This window comes from Vicia villosa, linkage group LG3 (genome assembly GCF_029867415.1).
Source record: "Vicia villosa cultivar HV-30 ecotype Madison, WI linkage group LG3, Vvil1.0, whole genome shotgun sequence".
Taxonomy (NCBI): Eukaryota; Viridiplantae; Streptophyta; class Magnoliopsida; order Fabales; family Fabaceae; genus Vicia; species Vicia villosa.
In genome coordinates this window covers 190,891,137-190,908,326 of record NC_081182.1, presented here as the reverse complement: position 1 = coordinate 190,908,326, position 17,190 = coordinate 190,891,137, and the positions used below count along the sequence as shown (strand labels likewise).

Sequence of the window (17,190 nt, the reverse complement as noted above, 5' to 3'; positions counted from 1 at the left end):
GAAATGAGTCCAAGCCATAAAGAGAGAAGAGAATCAAGAGGAAAATATCAATTGAAATTACACATTTTTTACCCCCCACCAGTCTATCCACATTCTGTTATATACTCGTGTGCTCTGTCACATTCCTTTTATTATCAATCAATTTGGATTGCCTCGTATGTCTATTTGTACCATAACATAAACCGACCGTGTGCATGTCGCAAAGGCGGTAAACATACTAGTCAAGGTTGTCAAACTCGAACGTTTATGTATACTTGCAGAGTCTGTAGACTCGTAAGAGTGACTCGATCTGCACTTTGAAATGATACTCTTGGAGATAAATGAAATCTGGTTATGCACTTTCCAGACCTTGTCATTAACAAGAAAATATATGGAATCTAATGGACATTTAAACATAAAAACTTAACTCTTGAAAACTAGTTAAAAAGTATACGAAAAAATAGATTTTCAAGATATAGTTAAATCTCCTAGAGAGGAAACATACATGCAATAGACAATGTTTTATGTATATAACTGATAGTTGGAGACACAAGAGAGATGGGAAGCAAACAGTCTTTCAGGAAGGTGTAAACAATATCATAATGTGGAAAGAACAGTGTGGCACTGCTTACAAAATGCACCAGTTTATAATATCACAAGATAAATAGGGAAAAAAAGTGATCTAATATGACTTGAAAAGTACAACAGAAAAGTCTCTCAAACTAACACACAAACACAGCTGTGGAACACAAGATTTACGGCATTATACAAAGATGCAACCAAATGATGATCAAATAAAGACTTAATATTAGCTAAGTAAATCAAATCTTGCGAAAATCAACGGAAAGCATTTGACTCCTCTGAAACAAGTTTACAAGAAAAACCACAACAACAGCATGCACCCTTTTTGTCTTCAAATCATCCAGCGAGTTGTTTTTCATCCATTTAGGTCTCTCCTGAAAAGAAGATAAAATAATTAGTTTACTTTTCAAAACCGTTAGTGACAATTCAACTAATAAAATTGAAATTTGCCAATATTTTGCAAAGAATCATCCAAAAATAAAGATCAAATAAGTACTTTCCTTTCATTTTCCCCAATATTTTGCAAAGAATCATCCAAAAATAAAGATCAAATAAGTACTTTCCTTTCATTTTGGAATAAAATTTGCAGGAAAAAGTAAACATTAAATATCAGACGTAGGAAACAGAAAATGTCGATCCATGAGATGATATGAAAATCTTTAGAGATGTACTTGGATTGTGAACATAAATAAACATGTGTAACAGAAAATAATACCTGAAACAACCTGTCATCATATTGTGAGCTGGTCATTTATTCGTATGACAGGTATGTGAGAAATTTTGAACCAATTTTCCTTCCTTTTATACCTTTCTTCTAACAAAGGGCAGCGTCTGATGGTCAGCTTTTTAAGAGAGGTAGGGAGGCTGTCTTCTGGTAATGACTCAAGTTGTTTACAATCAACAAATATAAGTGATTTGAGCGAGGAAGGGATGCAGTTTTCTGTCAATGACTTGAGATGTTGACATTGATCAAATTGGAGATTTTCGAGAGACGAGAGGTGTCGAAGCCCGTTTACTTCAAAGGACATGTTACCACTGACAGTGAGAGACACAAGGGAGGTTGAGAGCATTGAATCCATTGTCAATGTGTTATCTATTTCACCCCTCTTTGCAATTCTCAAACTTGAGAGAGCGGTCAGATCTTGGAGACCCCATTCCTTTACATGCGGTTGTGTTCTTCCGAAATAAATACCAATTGATTGTAATTTCGGGGGTAGACAAACTCCTTCACGAAATGACAACTCTCCACGACAGCCTAGACCCAAATGTTCAAGATTGGTGAGCGTGTCCAACCGAAGATTGACTTTAAGTGATTCAATTGAGAGATGGGATATAATTTGAAGTGTTTGGAGGGTTGACTGACCGTGTGAAGGACTTTCTAAATTAAAAATGGAATTCATACTCCTACAAAGATTGATGGAAAGTGATTGGAGTGCAGGGAAACCATCAAGTGGAAATGAAGTAAGTGCAACACAACTATCCCACATATCAAGACTCACGAGTGATGTGTAATTTTGAAATGTTTCGACAGGCATGAAGGATAACTTCCTACACCCTACAATACAAAGGGACTTCAATGAAGTGGGTAGACCATTTGGAGGCATGAATGATAACTTGCTACACCCATGAATATAAAGGGACTGCAATGATGTGGGTAGACCATTTGTGGGAAATGAAGTGAGAGATTGAATTTTCCAGAGATTCAAGTGAGTAAGACAAATGCTACTCAGGTACATTTTAGAAATAAACATTGGGTAACTTTCAGCAGCTGCATGTTGCAAGGGAGAGTCGTTCTCAAGCATTAACCATGGAGTTCTTTGAACATACACTTCATGATTTTTAATTTTTACTCTTTTGACCACCGATAGCCAATGCAAAGTATGGGGTGTTTCAAATAGCTTATAACAACCTTCTATTTCAATTTCTTCAATGCAAGAAAGGTGGTCAGGCAAATCTCCTCTTAGTTCAGGACAATTATGTAACTCCATAGTTCTAAGTCGAGGAAATGCAAAATTTATACATTCAAAGGGAATCCAATCCTTCCAATTTGGCATGTTGTGAAATTTGATATGCTCAAGGGAAGGAAATGGTTGGAAGGTAGAATTTGAACGTTGTCCCTCCTCAACACAATAGAACTCTGGGCCAATTTTCTCCAACAACAACATATTCGATATACTCAACTTCTTGAGAGAAGGTAGTTGGCCCAGCGGTGGAAGTGTCGTGCAATATTCACAATTATGAATGTCAACGGACACCATGTTAGAAAATGAAGAATTTCCTAACCAATTCGGAAAACTTGTCCCACCATACAAATCAATGAGTAGGCTCTTCAAGTTTATTGGTGGTTGCAACATTTCAAGCACAACCTTCACTTTTAGTGAATCTTCACTTTGTTTTCCCCATATCAACTCTAACTTCTCAATTTTCTCTTTGTTTTTCAGGTTGGCGTCTTCTGCCTCTTTTGAATCAACGACATTGTATAGGTTTTTTATGGTAAATTTTCCATGTAGGTTTGGGAATTTCCTTAGCTCTTTGATACTTAACCCTTCATGTCGCTTACCCACTAAAAAAACGGTCAAATTTTGAAGGTTTTCTAGTTCACCAATTTCCATAGGCAACTCTTTTATGTGAGTCTCACTTATATTAAGGTGGCGTAAGTTGATTAAATTTCCCATATGCACTGGCAATTCAATGAGACTCTTGCAACATAATAAATTCAAAGTTTGCAAATTGTAAAGGTTACATACTGTATCAGGCAAGCTTTTGATTTCAGTGAAGGACAAATCTAGATATCGCAATTGCACCAAATTGCCAATTGAATCTGGTAGCTTGGTGATGTTTTTATATTTTGACAGTGATAACACGCGCAACCTTTTAAAAACTGGTAGTAGATCATCAACCACCTTAATGGATAAGTGAGGAAACCACGTGGTACGGCGTAAAATGGGAAGGAAGCTTCGCAAGTATTTAAAATTGTAGAAATGCTTAAACTTCATGAAAATATCATAATTTTCTTGAATATATGATAAATGACGAACCTTTTCATAGATGTCACCACATTCAAATCGATAACAAATATTTCTAGAAACAGTTGTAGCCAAGTCGTTGATAAGGTCATGCATGAAAAACAAGTTTCCCCGAGTACCATCATTTGAGTGTTGAATTAAAGATCTAGACAACAATCCAGTAAAGCATTCATCACCTACCTCCTCTGCCAATTTACCCCCTTGAGAACAATCAAGGAAGCCCTCTGCCATCCACAGCAAAATCAATTTCTCCCTATCAAGTGGACAATCCTTTGGAAAAATTGAACAATATGCAAAACATCTTTTCAAATGAGATGGAAGATATTGGTAACTCAAATGTAACGTAGGCATAATATTATCATTTGGTATGTTCCATACATCACTTTTCAAAATCCTAGTCCATTCCATTGTGTCTATCCTTGAACGTAGAAGTCCTCCTAGTGTTTTAGCAGCTATTGGCAATCCGCCACACTTTCTTGCAATCTTTCTACCAATCTCTTCAAGGGCTATGTTTTTACTCTCGTGATATTCATCATTTCCGAATGCATGTTTTGCGAGTATAGACCAACAATCTTCATGTGACAGAGGGTCTAATTTATAAATAGGAAATGTCTTTGCCATCTCTGCAACTTTTTGTTGACGAGTTGTTATAATCACTGAACTTCCAGGTTTTCCATCAACAAGGGGACTTACCAGCTCATCCCAGTCATTGTAACTATCATTCCACAAATCGTCTAGCACAAACAAAAATCTTTTGTTCCTCGTGTTTTTATTTAATTCAACTCGAAGAATGTCAAGATTATCGCTTTCCCATACCTTTGAAGCATCAGATGTGGTATTTCTAACAACTGATTCAAGGAGAGATTTGGTTACTCTCACAACATCATAGTCTGCTGATACACAAACCCAGACTTTGAAATCAAAATGTTGTTCAACTTTTTCATCATTGTAAACAAGCTGTGCAAGGGTTGTTTTTCCGACACCGCCGATACCCAAAATTGCAACAACACCTAAATTATTATTTTTGCTGATTCCACTGTCTGATAAAAGCATATTGGTGATTGTATCTTTATCATCATTCCTGCCGACCATGACAGATTCATTAACCCCTGAACTTGAAGGTGGTCTTCGAGAAACTCTAGCACTTTTTGTTAGCAATCCAAGGGTATCTTTATGTTGTGCAAAAGGTTCAAGTGTTTCACACATGATCTTCAATTGGGAATTGATATCTCTATAGAAGTTTTTGAAAGGAGATGAAAGAAAATTCAACACCTGATTAGTTCTGCTTCCAGCTTGTTTATTCTCCATCTTGCACCGAAGGGAGTCGTAACTTATTTCATTGACCAAATCCTCGGCATCTAAGACAACATCTTTCAAGTCATCTAGCCAATTTTTGACAGCAGGAGTGTTGATCTGCTTCTCTTCTGCATCATCCAGCACAGCCTGAAGAGTGAGCAAGGTTGTTTGTAACTTTCTCAAGAGGGAGACATCCAGCTTGGTGTTTCGGATGTAATCAAGAAACTCAGTTGAGGCAAGTTTCTCAACTAAGGTTTGAACAGTTGCAGAGAGAAACGCACCTCCTATCATAGTTGCAGTGGCAGCCATCTCTTTTGTATTGATATTGATAACAGCAAATCAGCTAGTAAGTAAGATTGAGAGATTGAGTAATAGCAAGTAAGGAGCAAAAACTCACATATGAATGAATATAACAATAACACTTTGGGTGAAGTTGCACATTTTAAAAGCAATTGGCATCTTTAAAGGTTGAATTATAAATTTATTCTGAGGGATATTTTAATTCAATTGGCATCTTTGAAGTTTGAATGGTAAATTATATGTTGAATATTTTAATATCAGGTCAATTGTAGTCTTATAAAATATAAGTAAATATTAACCACTTTTCACGTATTAAACAACAAAGTTTTAAGATACACTTCATTTAATTTAATTTTTATAATTTCAATAATTCAAGGTTTGATAAAAGAAAAATATTGTGTTAGGCCATCGACAATGAACATAAAATTTTGTCCTATCTTGATGAGATAAATTAATTATAAATTAATATATATTCTAGATCGTTGCCCATAAATACCGCGATGTAAGGCTCGTATACAATGTCAAAACAGTCAGGGTTAAAAAATAGGTAACAGTATCCAAATTTTCGTGAATAGACGTAGGTAAAGAAGTTAGTTTATGAGAATCTGATATTTTTTTATTGGAAATTCTATAAAAATAATAAACAGTACACTATGATTAGGAATAGACAACTCCGAATTTAAACTTTGGTATACTTAAAAAAGTTGAAAAGTAGAAAAATATTGTTGATAGGGCCTAAGAGATATGCACCTTCTACAAAGAGGGAAATGCACTTACTACCAAAGCCTGCCATATCGGATTGAGAAATAACGAAGAATGTTGAAAATGAAATTGCAAGTAAGGAAGAAGAAAAGAAAATTAAGAGTAGTAATTTCAGTTAAGGAGCAAAGACTTGTTTTTTGGGTAAGAAACAAAGTTAGAAAGTTGGCAAGCAAGTCACTTGGAAGTAAACAAATGAAACAGCATGGAAAAGAGTAATCATTGTCCAATTCAAAATTTGAGAATAATATTTGGTTCAATGGATCAAGAAAATTTATTACTTTTAAATCAAACATGTCGATTTCGTAATATCATATTTTATATGGAGTTTGGCTGGCAATGTAAAATATGAGATTTCATATAACCATAACCAAAGTCTCTCTATTAAACCTTTTATTTCTACATCATGATGATGTTGTGAAATATGTGAACAAATCAATTAAAATATATTTAGCCATCAAGATGTGTATTGCGATTATGAAATTGCAATTTGTACTAGTATTTTTTTTTTTTTGAGAAACAGTGAGAAACAGTGTAGTGAGGATCGGTCTAAACTTGACCCAGAGTCAAAATTGTGCATTTTTATTGACTACAATAAAGGTGTGAAGGGGTACAAGTTGTAGGATCTGAATAAGAGGAAAGTGTTTGTCAGCAGAAACTATTATATATAAATGACAGTTACCAAACAGAGTTTTTTTGTTAATATGAGCTGAAAAGCTAAAAGTTAAAAGCTCTTTTTTTGGTGTTACCAAACAGACTCGTACTCGAATAGAAGTTATATTCAAGTCAGAACAGAAGTTATGAATAGATGCAAAGTTCTGAATCAAGATAAGATTCCATTAAAAACATAATGATTAAAAGGCGGCTAAAGCACTCAAATGGAACAATTCTCAAGGTTGATTGAAGAAGCAACACACATACAGCTTGTTGGAGAAACAAAAACAAAAAGCAAACATGCAAGCATTTAATGCTCTCTCCAAAGATCAAGATAAAGGAAAAATACTTGAAACTATAAATATAAGATCACTTGAAAAAGTGTATAGTGGAGTTACGACGAACATTATCAAAGCCAACATGAACTCTTACGCTGAAGAAAAATATTTTTATGTTAACATTCTGAGTTCATACTTCTTGTGCAAAACTTAGTGTAAAATCACAGTTGTGATTAAAGCTTATTAGAAGCAATCTAAAACACTATTATTTGAAGTTATTTTGTAATCGTTCCTTGAGAGACCAGTTGGGTCAAATTTCTCAAGAGGGCTAGGATTGGTTTGTCTTAGAGGTGTTAGTCACTTGCAGTTGTCTTGTGCATTGTATTGTTAGTTATAACAGTTGGTTGTGCATTGTATTATTCAACCTTCCCCCTTTCTAAGTGTTTTCTAAACCTTCAGTTTTGTAGGAGTTATTTACTTGTCCCAAACCGAGAGACGGGTATGAGGTATAAAGGACGGACTCAAGTTTAACAAGTTGATACATAACAGAATTTAGGATAAACCATCATAAGACTTTAATCATAGTTTTCAAACAAAATAATTTGAATTAATACGCAACGAAATTCACAACTTTTAACTTTAAGCAAGTATAGCATCTTAATCTTTTACCAAAAAAAAAAGTATAGCATCTTAATCTAACTTAAAGTAACTTTAAAGTAAAAAGGTATTTATTAGAAACAACGTCAAAATTCGTATACAAAATAAAATCAACAATCAATAAAACATACGCTCATCCCCCGATTGCTACGTATCAGAGCAACAACACCGACTCGAACTCACAACAACTAAATCTTCACTCACTGCGGATCACCTGGACGATACCAGTATAGAGGCAACGGCCAACAAGAAAAGGGTGAGATATCTACCCATGTAATTGAGATTATGATAAATAATATATTAGAGTTAGATCGATTAAAACTACCACATCACGGTATTATCATGATTAATCACTTCACATCATTATCTTCAACAAACAATTCAATTCACGATTCAAGTCAAAGCACTTCACATAAATTCATACTCATGCAATTTAGAATGAGACACTAACAATGCACATGCATATGGTACCCAGGTCTTCAGCCCCCATCGCTAATTGACAATTAATATAGGCATCAAACAAGGCATAAGCCTTCATCATAGTTGGCCAATCCAGGCCGACACAAAATATGCAAATATATGAGACTCGATGAATGCAACATCACATACTCAACAACAAAATTCGTCGCGAGGCATACACCTATATCACTATTTTTACTAATAAATAAAGGTAAATTATCAACATCACATCGTCGCGGGTTTATCATTATAAACTCTTTCATCTTCGTCATAACATCATCACAACAACACAATACAATAACAACAATAACTCAACAACAACGCAATAAATCAACACAATTAATTCAACGATAAATCAACATTGGCTATCAAGCCTACAACTTGATCTTGCAAATAATTAGAGGCAATTCTACTAAATTCATCACCACCTGCAATTCACTTTTTTCAACTAAGACACAATACAACGAATTCACCCAAAACAACCTACACGTGTTCCATAATTATTCCGACAGTTTTTTACCAAACCGGTTAATTAATTTTATCTGTTAAACTTACTAATAATCATATTCGGTACTGTTTTCGTCAGCTCTTATTATTACTACTAGTCCTTGTTATTGAAAACTTGCTTCTGCTGAAACTACTAATTCCTACTATCACAATATGATTCTGCTGTTAAACCAATTTCTGTCATTCGATTCCAGACTACACCACCAGTTACTGTTACGAACGGCTTTAAATTTTAAGCTTTTTAACTTTAATTACAAAGTCGCCACCTATATTTATTCTATCCTAAGGATAAGGGAAATACGGGAGAAAACCTAATAAAAGAAGTTTCTAGGTAATTCGAGAAATTAGGATTAAGGGAAGGTGTTAGGCACCCTTAATCCTTCCTTAAGGTTTACAAAGTCTCTTGTGCATATTTAGGGTAAATAGTTTGTGGTTTTTAAAACAAGTAGTAGAACGTAGGGTAAAGAATAAAAAATGGTTTGAATTGTTGGTTAGTTGTTTTAGATTAATTTTGAATCTTCGATGAAGGTCAAGTCTCCATCAAAATTAAGTCGCTCTAGGCGAAGTAATTGATTCGATTGAATCTTGATAAAGAATTTCGATCTTTATCAGAATTAATTCGCTCGAGGCGAAGAAATTTGACTTTGTTCATTTATTCACTTTGAGCGATAGCGTTTGATTATTGGTCTAGACATAAACCAAATTTCGCGTGAATTTTAATCATTTCGAATTGAATAATAAATCGGTAAGGCGTTAAGCCGACCTATTAGTTACTCGTGGATGTATATTCGTTTATGCTATTACTTTGCAAATAATTATAGTTAATTAGTTTGATTATTATATTTAAACTAAATGAAATAAGACGTATTTTATATTTTTTTATTAATTAAAAGATCTATGTTAATTAATCCTAATTAACTAATTTATCTAATTACATAATTAACCTAATAAATTGAAAGGGACTTTTTTAGTATTCTTTGATATTTTCTTGAGAAAACTAGTGAGAGTAGCCTTTGAAATCAAGTTTACAAACCGACCAAATAAATAAATACATATGAAACAAAACATTAATCACACAACAGCTCACAAAATCAATTTTGTGAGTGTGTATGAAAAGGTGTACGGGTGAATTTTGTGTGGAATAGAATTGACCTCCTCTACAAATAAGAATGTATGTCTTTATATACAAAGAGAATTAGGTTGATACAAATGGCAAGAAAATAATCAGGATAAAAATAGATGATTTGAAAATCAATTGTATTCATTCGCTTTTAAAAATATCATTCTAAACATAGAAATCAAATAACCTTTTTTACTTTTTATATTTTTCTCAAAACCTGGTTTTTTGGGTTTTTTTTTTTTAAAGTTGGTTATTTGCATTTTTTTCACATCAATTACCGTTCATCATCACGCAACCCACCATTCCTTACAATCCACGGCAACATCGCAACACATATGAGTTTAATTGTAACATACGCCTTGCATGCCTCCACATCCTGTTCATCAGCAGCATCTGTTAGTATTAGTGTTGCTCACGATTCGCGAGCAGGGAGGAGAAGATTGAAGACGAAAATCTGAGATGAGAGGCGAGATGAGAGCAAGATTGATTCAGAGAGGTTATTGTTGAGAGGTGATCGATTTGAGATGGAGACAAGAGAGTGGTATTGTCGCGAATTGCACCGGAGCAAGGGAGGCCGCCGCGCCATTGGTTTGAAGAAGTATAATTAGCATAATTTTAATCTGAATATTAATGGAAAATCTGTTGTAATTGAGGAATTAACTTGCCATCCCTTTTTTAGACCTGCCACACCCCAATTTTTTTTAATCCAATTTTATCACTGATAAAAAAATGTGAAAAACAAAGAATTTCTGAAACAAATTTTTGGTACTAAATACCGAAAATTCAGTTAGTTTGAACAGTACACCATATCGGAAATTTAATTTATTTGAAATTTCCGTTATACCGGAATTTTGAAATTTCAGGTTTACCGGAATTTTCAAATTTTCGGTATACCGGAAATTTTAAATAAACTAAATTTCCGGTATGTTTCAATTTTTTGTTTTTTAAATGGTTGAAATTTTGCCGACACTTTTGGATGGTCCTGATTGCACCGACACATTTGTGTAGTCTAGAATGCACCACCATTTGTTTAAATAAGGTGTTAGGGTTATTGGATAACACATCATTTCAACAAAATGTCTCTTCCTCGGTATTTGATTAAGTATCTATGTATTTCAATGGCCGCAACCCTGCTGTTCAAACCAAGATTTCAGATGACGTTGAATCATTTGCCACCTTGAAAGAAACGTTGAATAATTTGCTTCCTGATTCTGATAACAGAAGGGTGGCAAAGATCGAGTTTCGGGAGGACTGGATTGATACAAATTGAAGGGTGAAATACAATTTAATTGAGTTGAAGAATTATAAAGATGTGAAGGCCTTCTCCGTAAGATAACTAAAGGTACAATCGAATTGGATGCACATATCCAAAGATCCGTTGATAACATAATGAAGTGTCTGATTCGTCCAGAGTCTTCCGGTAGTGCATAGGTTTTCATGTTTCGGAGTACTGTTTATGATTGTTTGTTATTTGTCATTTGATGTTTGTTAACTATGTTTGTTTGTTATTTGTCATTTGATGTTCGTTATCTACTCGAAACATGTACTAGACAAAAAGATTATACAATAAAAAAGATGTTCACACATAAGATGTTCGTACAAAATATACAAATATACAAATAATACAATGATAACAAAATAAAACTACATAGGTCCTCCACGGGCAACATCCGTCAACCTAGCTAAAATACTGTGAAACTCATCATCAGGGTTCACCAAACCCATGAGGCTATCCTGTCATATCCCAAATTTGACCGCTTGTAGCACTAACAATTTAATTTCCTTTTTTTTTACTTCAATAAGAAGCATATTCAAAACAATTGTTGCTTACGGGGTGTATAAATAAAATAACTATTAATTACTATTAAAGGGGTGTATATTCAAGTATTGTTTTAGAAAGGGTATTACCAATAAGGGGTGTTTATTGGATCAATGGGCTTAGCATTGTAAAAAATATTTTTAGGGCCCATGTTAAAACTCTTATACTCTAACTATTATTAATGATTATTTAATTATCTTATTATTTATTATTTAAAATGATTATCCTCTTATCGTTTAAAAATATTATTGGTCAAAGGGGTTTGTTTTATTAATGTTATATTAGTATCTTATTAATCGCTAATTATACTATTATTATTTTAAAATCACTTTTGGACTCAATTGATCTTTTGGGCCAAATTTCCTCTCTATTAGAAACCCTCATTTCACTAACCTAGGAACAAGATATATTCCCCTGTATAATTCTGAATAAAAATGATTAATGGTAGTTAATAACTTTTATTTTGATTAATTAATATATACTTCTTAAAATTTGAACAGATAAATTAATATAATTAATATGTTTAATAATTTTGTCCATTTAAATCTTTTTTTATATTCATTAATTCTACAATTTTATTATTTATATAAGATCGTTTTTTTAATGTATAATGATCAAATGAGTAATATGGTTAGTAACTATTAAGCCAATAACATTATAATAATTGGGTAAGCCATTAACTTTAGATTAATTAACGTTTTACTACTTTTAAAAAATCACTAAGTTTATTTTTACTTTAATTAACCTATTCCCTTTTTTTATATAAATTGCTAAAATATCTAAATAATTCAAATATTTTTTTATTAACATAATAATTTGAATCTAATATTATTTTCCCAAAAAGAAGGATAACGAATTTATTTTAAAATCAACCACGAACTACGATTACACCATTTTAACTCGGACAAATTTATATAATTATATAAAATACTTCGCAAACCCCTAAAAAACAATTAACTAACAATTTCAACGTGAACTACGATTACTCTGACTCCCTCATTGCACTAGAGGATACGTAGGCATAGGGTTTCAAAATCCTAGCGAGTATAATTATAAAAAATACTAACATTTAACTCTGTAAAAAATCATTTTTTTGATATAGGTAAATGTACGTTTACCGTATCTCGACAAATTCAACTTATTAAACCTAAACCTAGAAGGGGTCCCCTTGAATACTAGGGAGACGAAGGGTGCCTAACACCTTCCCTTCGTTTAACCGACTCACAAACATAGAATCTCTGACCATAGGGTAATCCGTTTAATTCCCTTCCTTTAAGATAAAACTAAATGGTGTCGACTCTTTACCTTATAATTTTAAGCCGGTTGCTACATATCCAAGGGAGCTGCGTTGTACTGCAGGCGGCTGTCTTGGCCACCAGCGGGAGGTGGAGGTGGTGTGGTAAAGAAGCTCTAGTACCTGAAGGCCTTGCAACATCAGATGATGCGCCAGATGGGGGGATGACCCTAGGGTGTGACACACTGAGGAACCACTCCAGGTATCCATCCTGACACTGCCCATACTGCTGAATCGCAACGGCTGTATCCATGATATCACGGGGGGAGCTGAGGATGTGACTCTGAAACCAGCGATCAATGCCACCAGCTGGAACCTCTGGGGTCGGCCGTGGGATGCCCTGTTGTTATAATCCTATTTGTACATATTTTGTTCATAGATTTTGTGGTATTTCTCAACTCTTTTACCAAGTTTTGATTCCTTTTAGTTATGATCTTATGTAAATTAATAACATTTTGTTTGGTCTGTACATAGTTAAGTTTGATGACTTTTCTTTAATCTTTTTATAAGTATCAATGCTTTTGGCAAGCTTAGATTGAAATGTATTGATGGAATAAGCTTGGAAGGAAGTTTGGAGGCTAAAAGAAGAAGTTGTGTATCAGTTGGTCCGCTTAGCGGAGCTTGGGCACGCTTATGCAATCAAAATTCAATAACTCAGCTGCAAGGAAACAAAAACAGAGGCAAACCAACTTTTTGAGTCCGCTTAGCGGAGCCATCTCGCTAAGCGGATGCTGAAGACAAATCAAATATTTTGGGGCGTCCGCTTAGCAGACCTACTTTTTAGGCACTTATGATTAGGCACTTAAGATGATATTTTTGGGATGTTTACCTACTTTTAACATAACACACTTTTGTAATACAAGTGAGGGAAAAGGAGAAGAGAAAACCATTTCAAGTGTTAATTTCAAGATTTCTAAGCATCTTTGTTCATCTTTCTTGAGTTGGATGCCACTAAATCTTTGTTTGTTGCTTGTTTGTGAAGCTTCCATGGCTATGGAAAGCTAAGTTTCATCTTGCGTCAAGATTAGAGGTAGTTAGTTTGTAAATATGTATTTCTTTTAATCTTTTGTGTATGAACTTGGTTGATGATTAATATATGGTGAATATCTTGTTATTCATGTCCTATTTGTTGTTTTGGATCACTATTGAGAGATATGTTTCAAATCTTGACCTAAAGGATATTCACCTATCAATAAACAAACTCTAGAGATATATTTGTGAGGTGATAATCACTTGTATCGAGTTTTTAAAGATTATCATGTTGATTGTCGACATGAGAGATCATCTGACGGTTAATATGATAATATTCACGATATTGCTTTAGAAATAAACGGTATCGAAAGGATACGTGGTTGTATTAATCATTAATAGGTTCATATACATGATCATTAGAGTACATATGAAGCAAACAAATGAACACTAATCTTGACACAATTTTCTCAAATCATTTTCAAACCCTATTTTATTGTCTTTAGTTACCTTTCATGCTCTTTACATCTAATGTTATCAAAGTGTTACCCAACCTTAGCTCAAAATACACAAAACTGTAGAACGGCGGTAGTATCACATCAATCCTTGTGGAAACGATAAAGGAAATACTTACATTACTAACACCTGTATATAACCAAACTAGCGTAAACACCTCTCAGGCAAGTGTCTAGCCACATGGCTCTCCTATCTGACATAACCTGAATATAAAGAAGATACATCAAAAGGAAGATGCTGGCGGTGACCTGTATACGGTCTCCAGATGAAATCATCCAACCTCTAACACATCCATCACCATGTGCACCTCCTTCGCCTGGTCCCTATGAACTGGTTTAAAAAACATACCAGCTATCGGAAGGTGAAACAGGGAATGCACATCATCCAGAGTCACTGTCATCTCCCCTAATGGAAGATGGAAGGATGATGTCTCCGGGTGCCATCTCTCTATAAAAGCTGATAATAGAGGGGCATCCAACATCGTCATGAAGCATTCAACAAAGTCCAACAAAAGGAACTCTCGAACTATCCTCGCCACCTCATCAGACATCGGTCTCTCGGGAAAGTTCTTCAACTTCGACCCGTGAGAAGTGACCTTCAGCACTGGACGCTCCTGTAACAAAAAAAAACAATAAAAATAATATAATTAAAACACAATAGTATAAATCAAATTGCATAATAAAAATAAAGCAATGTTACATACCTCGCCCTGCCATATCCTAAAAGCGACATGGTCAACATATTCTGTCAAAACGGACCTGTCAGAAGGTCCTCTTGGAAAAGCCTCATTAGTGTGTACTAATGGCTCTGCAGATGCACCTGTGGTGGTGTCTGTATCATGCACCACCCGCTCCTCAACAACCCCCTCATCAGCCACAATCACCCGCTCCTCAATTCTAGACATCCACTCATCAACAACAGGTACCTGCTCCTTAACTCTAGGCATCCCCACATCAACAACCCCCTCCCTAGCAATAGCCACCGACTCCTGAACAACAACCTTCGGCACAACCTATGAAACCTCACCCTGATGCACATGCCCGTCCACATCAGGGGAAGCTCTACCACCCAGACACTAAGGTGCACGAAACCCCTACCCGCCTGCTCAGCCCTCCGTTTCCGGTTAGGACATGTTAGAGGAACGCGTCCAGCACGAGCATCGGCTCTATCGATGGCCTAACCCGCAACAGTACCATCCCTGCCTCTAGTCCTCACTGAAAAAAATTAAAAATATAAGAAATATAGCATTTAAAAAAAATAGAAATACCGGAAATTTCAAAATTTCCGATACTGGAGAAAATACAGGAAATTTCAAATTTTATGGTATTTTTAAAATTTTATAAAGATACCAGAAATTTTGAAATTTCTGTTACAAAATACCATAAATTTTAAAATTTCCGGCACGAAATACCATAAATTTCACAATTTTCGGTAAAAAATACCAGAAATTTTATAAAAATACCGGAAACTTACGTGTTTTCAGGAAATTTCCCGTACCCTTCTTAAATTTCCGGTATCGCCCAAATATTTGAAAATTCCGGTTATCCATGCACATTTCAAAAAATATGGTAAATGATTTTTGTTGGACATTTTGGTCTTTTCAACCAATTTTGGGGGGTGCTAGGGATAATTTGGGAGGTGGCAAGACAAAATCTCATTGTAATTGAATGAGAAAATCAACAAGATCTAATGAAGTACATCCTTAGGGCCTTCGTTAGAATTCTGATCTGTACCCCCTGAAGGCCCACACATGTAACACCCATATATAAATACATACATCAAAGCATATATGTATACATGAATCCAAGTATTTGGTACTGAAAATACTTATAAGTTCCTAGTCAACACATTGTACATATTAATGCCCTAATATAAAAGTTCTATCACTGGCATAATACATACAAGATGTTCAAAACAAAAGCTAAGAACTAGATCAAACAATGATCACAAAAGAAATCCACAACGGAAGCTTCGCCATATCCAAAAGAAACATAAGGAATAAGGAAATTAAACTGCTTTCTCCTTACCCTTCGCGGAACCTGTAGTACCTGAAATCAATATATAATGGGGTGAGATACAAAATCTCAGTGAGTTCCCTATCTTATGGATCCTCTCGGCTTTAAAAGGTTCTAGCCTAACAATCTCAAGTCATAAAAGGAACTAGACCTTGAGTTCACACACTAACATTATATGGAATCATACATAGAGTTCAACAACTCAAACACAATATTACTAATCGGAAACCGCTATCAAGATATCCCTCTATTCCCGTCCCCTTCTACGTCTAGGAGGTGGCACGAGTCATGGATCCTTTGGAAAATCTTGACATACGAAATGGATTCGGACTCATGAGCCTTTCCTCATGAATCGTCACTTCACATGGCCCGTACACCATCACAAGTCTCTACCCTGTTAGGTTCCATTCGTACACAAAAGCGGGAATCAAACCTGCCAAGATTAATACATCATACAATGGTGATTGCTCACGCAAATCACTAGGCTTGTTAGCCCTTCTCTAGGCCTGACAGCCTTTCCTCATAAAATTCTAAACACACGTATGTTCCATATAATGTCTCATCCTAGGTTTTCTTTGTTAAGTTACACATACCTAACAAATCCTAGTTTTCATCACTTATCCTTTATTCATATAACAATGAAGTTATTCCAACCTCTTTGATATAAACGTATTATAACAAAGGCATACCAATCCACCTGCAATAGGACTCAACCAACAATTATCATCATTGTTTGTAAACAATGGCAATTTATCACAATTAATAGTGTACACATACATCATACCAAAAGCATACCGTTCACATGGTTCCGAACGATAAACAACCCAAGTAATCAAGCAAATTCCCGACTCTCGATTAAATAATTCTCCTTTTGTTTCCAAAACCTACACTACTAGAAGGTACACGATTCTAGCCTCCTACTGCTTCGAACGGCGATTAAAACAGAGTTACGGTTCAAAA

General features: G+C 34.8%; 2 protein-coding genes across 2 annotated transcripts; both read right to left on the bottom strand.

Annotated features, from left to right (window-relative positions):
- Positions 1-800: 800 nt before the first annotated feature.
- LOC131662708 (putative disease resistance RPP13-like protein 1) lies at positions 801-5,356 on the bottom strand. Its single transcript, XM_058932563.1, has 2 exons — positions 1,277-5,356; positions 801-935 (listed from the first exon to the last, which is right to left on the bottom strand). Exon 1 carries the CDS (start codon positions 5,190-5,192, stop codon positions 1,293-1,295), a length of 3,900 nt encoding a protein of 1,299 aa, XP_058788546.1. The 5' UTR covers positions 5,193-5,356; the 3' UTR covers positions 801-935; positions 1,277-1,292.
- Positions 5,357-14,486: 9,130 nt separating this feature from the next.
- Positions 14,487-15,161, bottom strand: LOC131659594 (protein MAIN-LIKE 1-like). Its single transcript, XM_058928765.1, has 2 exons — positions 14,919-15,161; positions 14,487-14,828 (listed from the first exon to the last, which is right to left on the bottom strand). The coding sequence occupies exons 1-2, from the start codon at positions 15,159-15,161 to the stop codon at positions 14,487-14,489; spliced, it is 585 nt and encodes a 194-aa protein (XP_058784748.1).
- Positions 15,162-17,190: the final 2,029 nt, after the last annotated feature.

What these genes read in the sequence shown, in the direction of transcription:
- LOC131662708 (XM_058932563.1), bottom strand. Translation starts at nt 5,192, where the DNA reads ATGGCTGCCACTGCAACTATGATAGGAGGTGCGTTTCTCTCTGCAACT.
- LOC131659594 (XM_058928765.1), bottom strand. Translation starts at nt 15,161, where the DNA reads ATGCCTAGAGTTAAGGAGCAGGTACCTGTTGTTGATGAGTGGATGTCT. An exon ending in TTAGGATATGGCAGGGCGAG is followed by an intron (nt 14,829 to 14,918) that starts GTATGTAACATT and finishes TTTTTGTTACAG; the next exon opens with GAGCGTCCAGTGCTGAAGGT.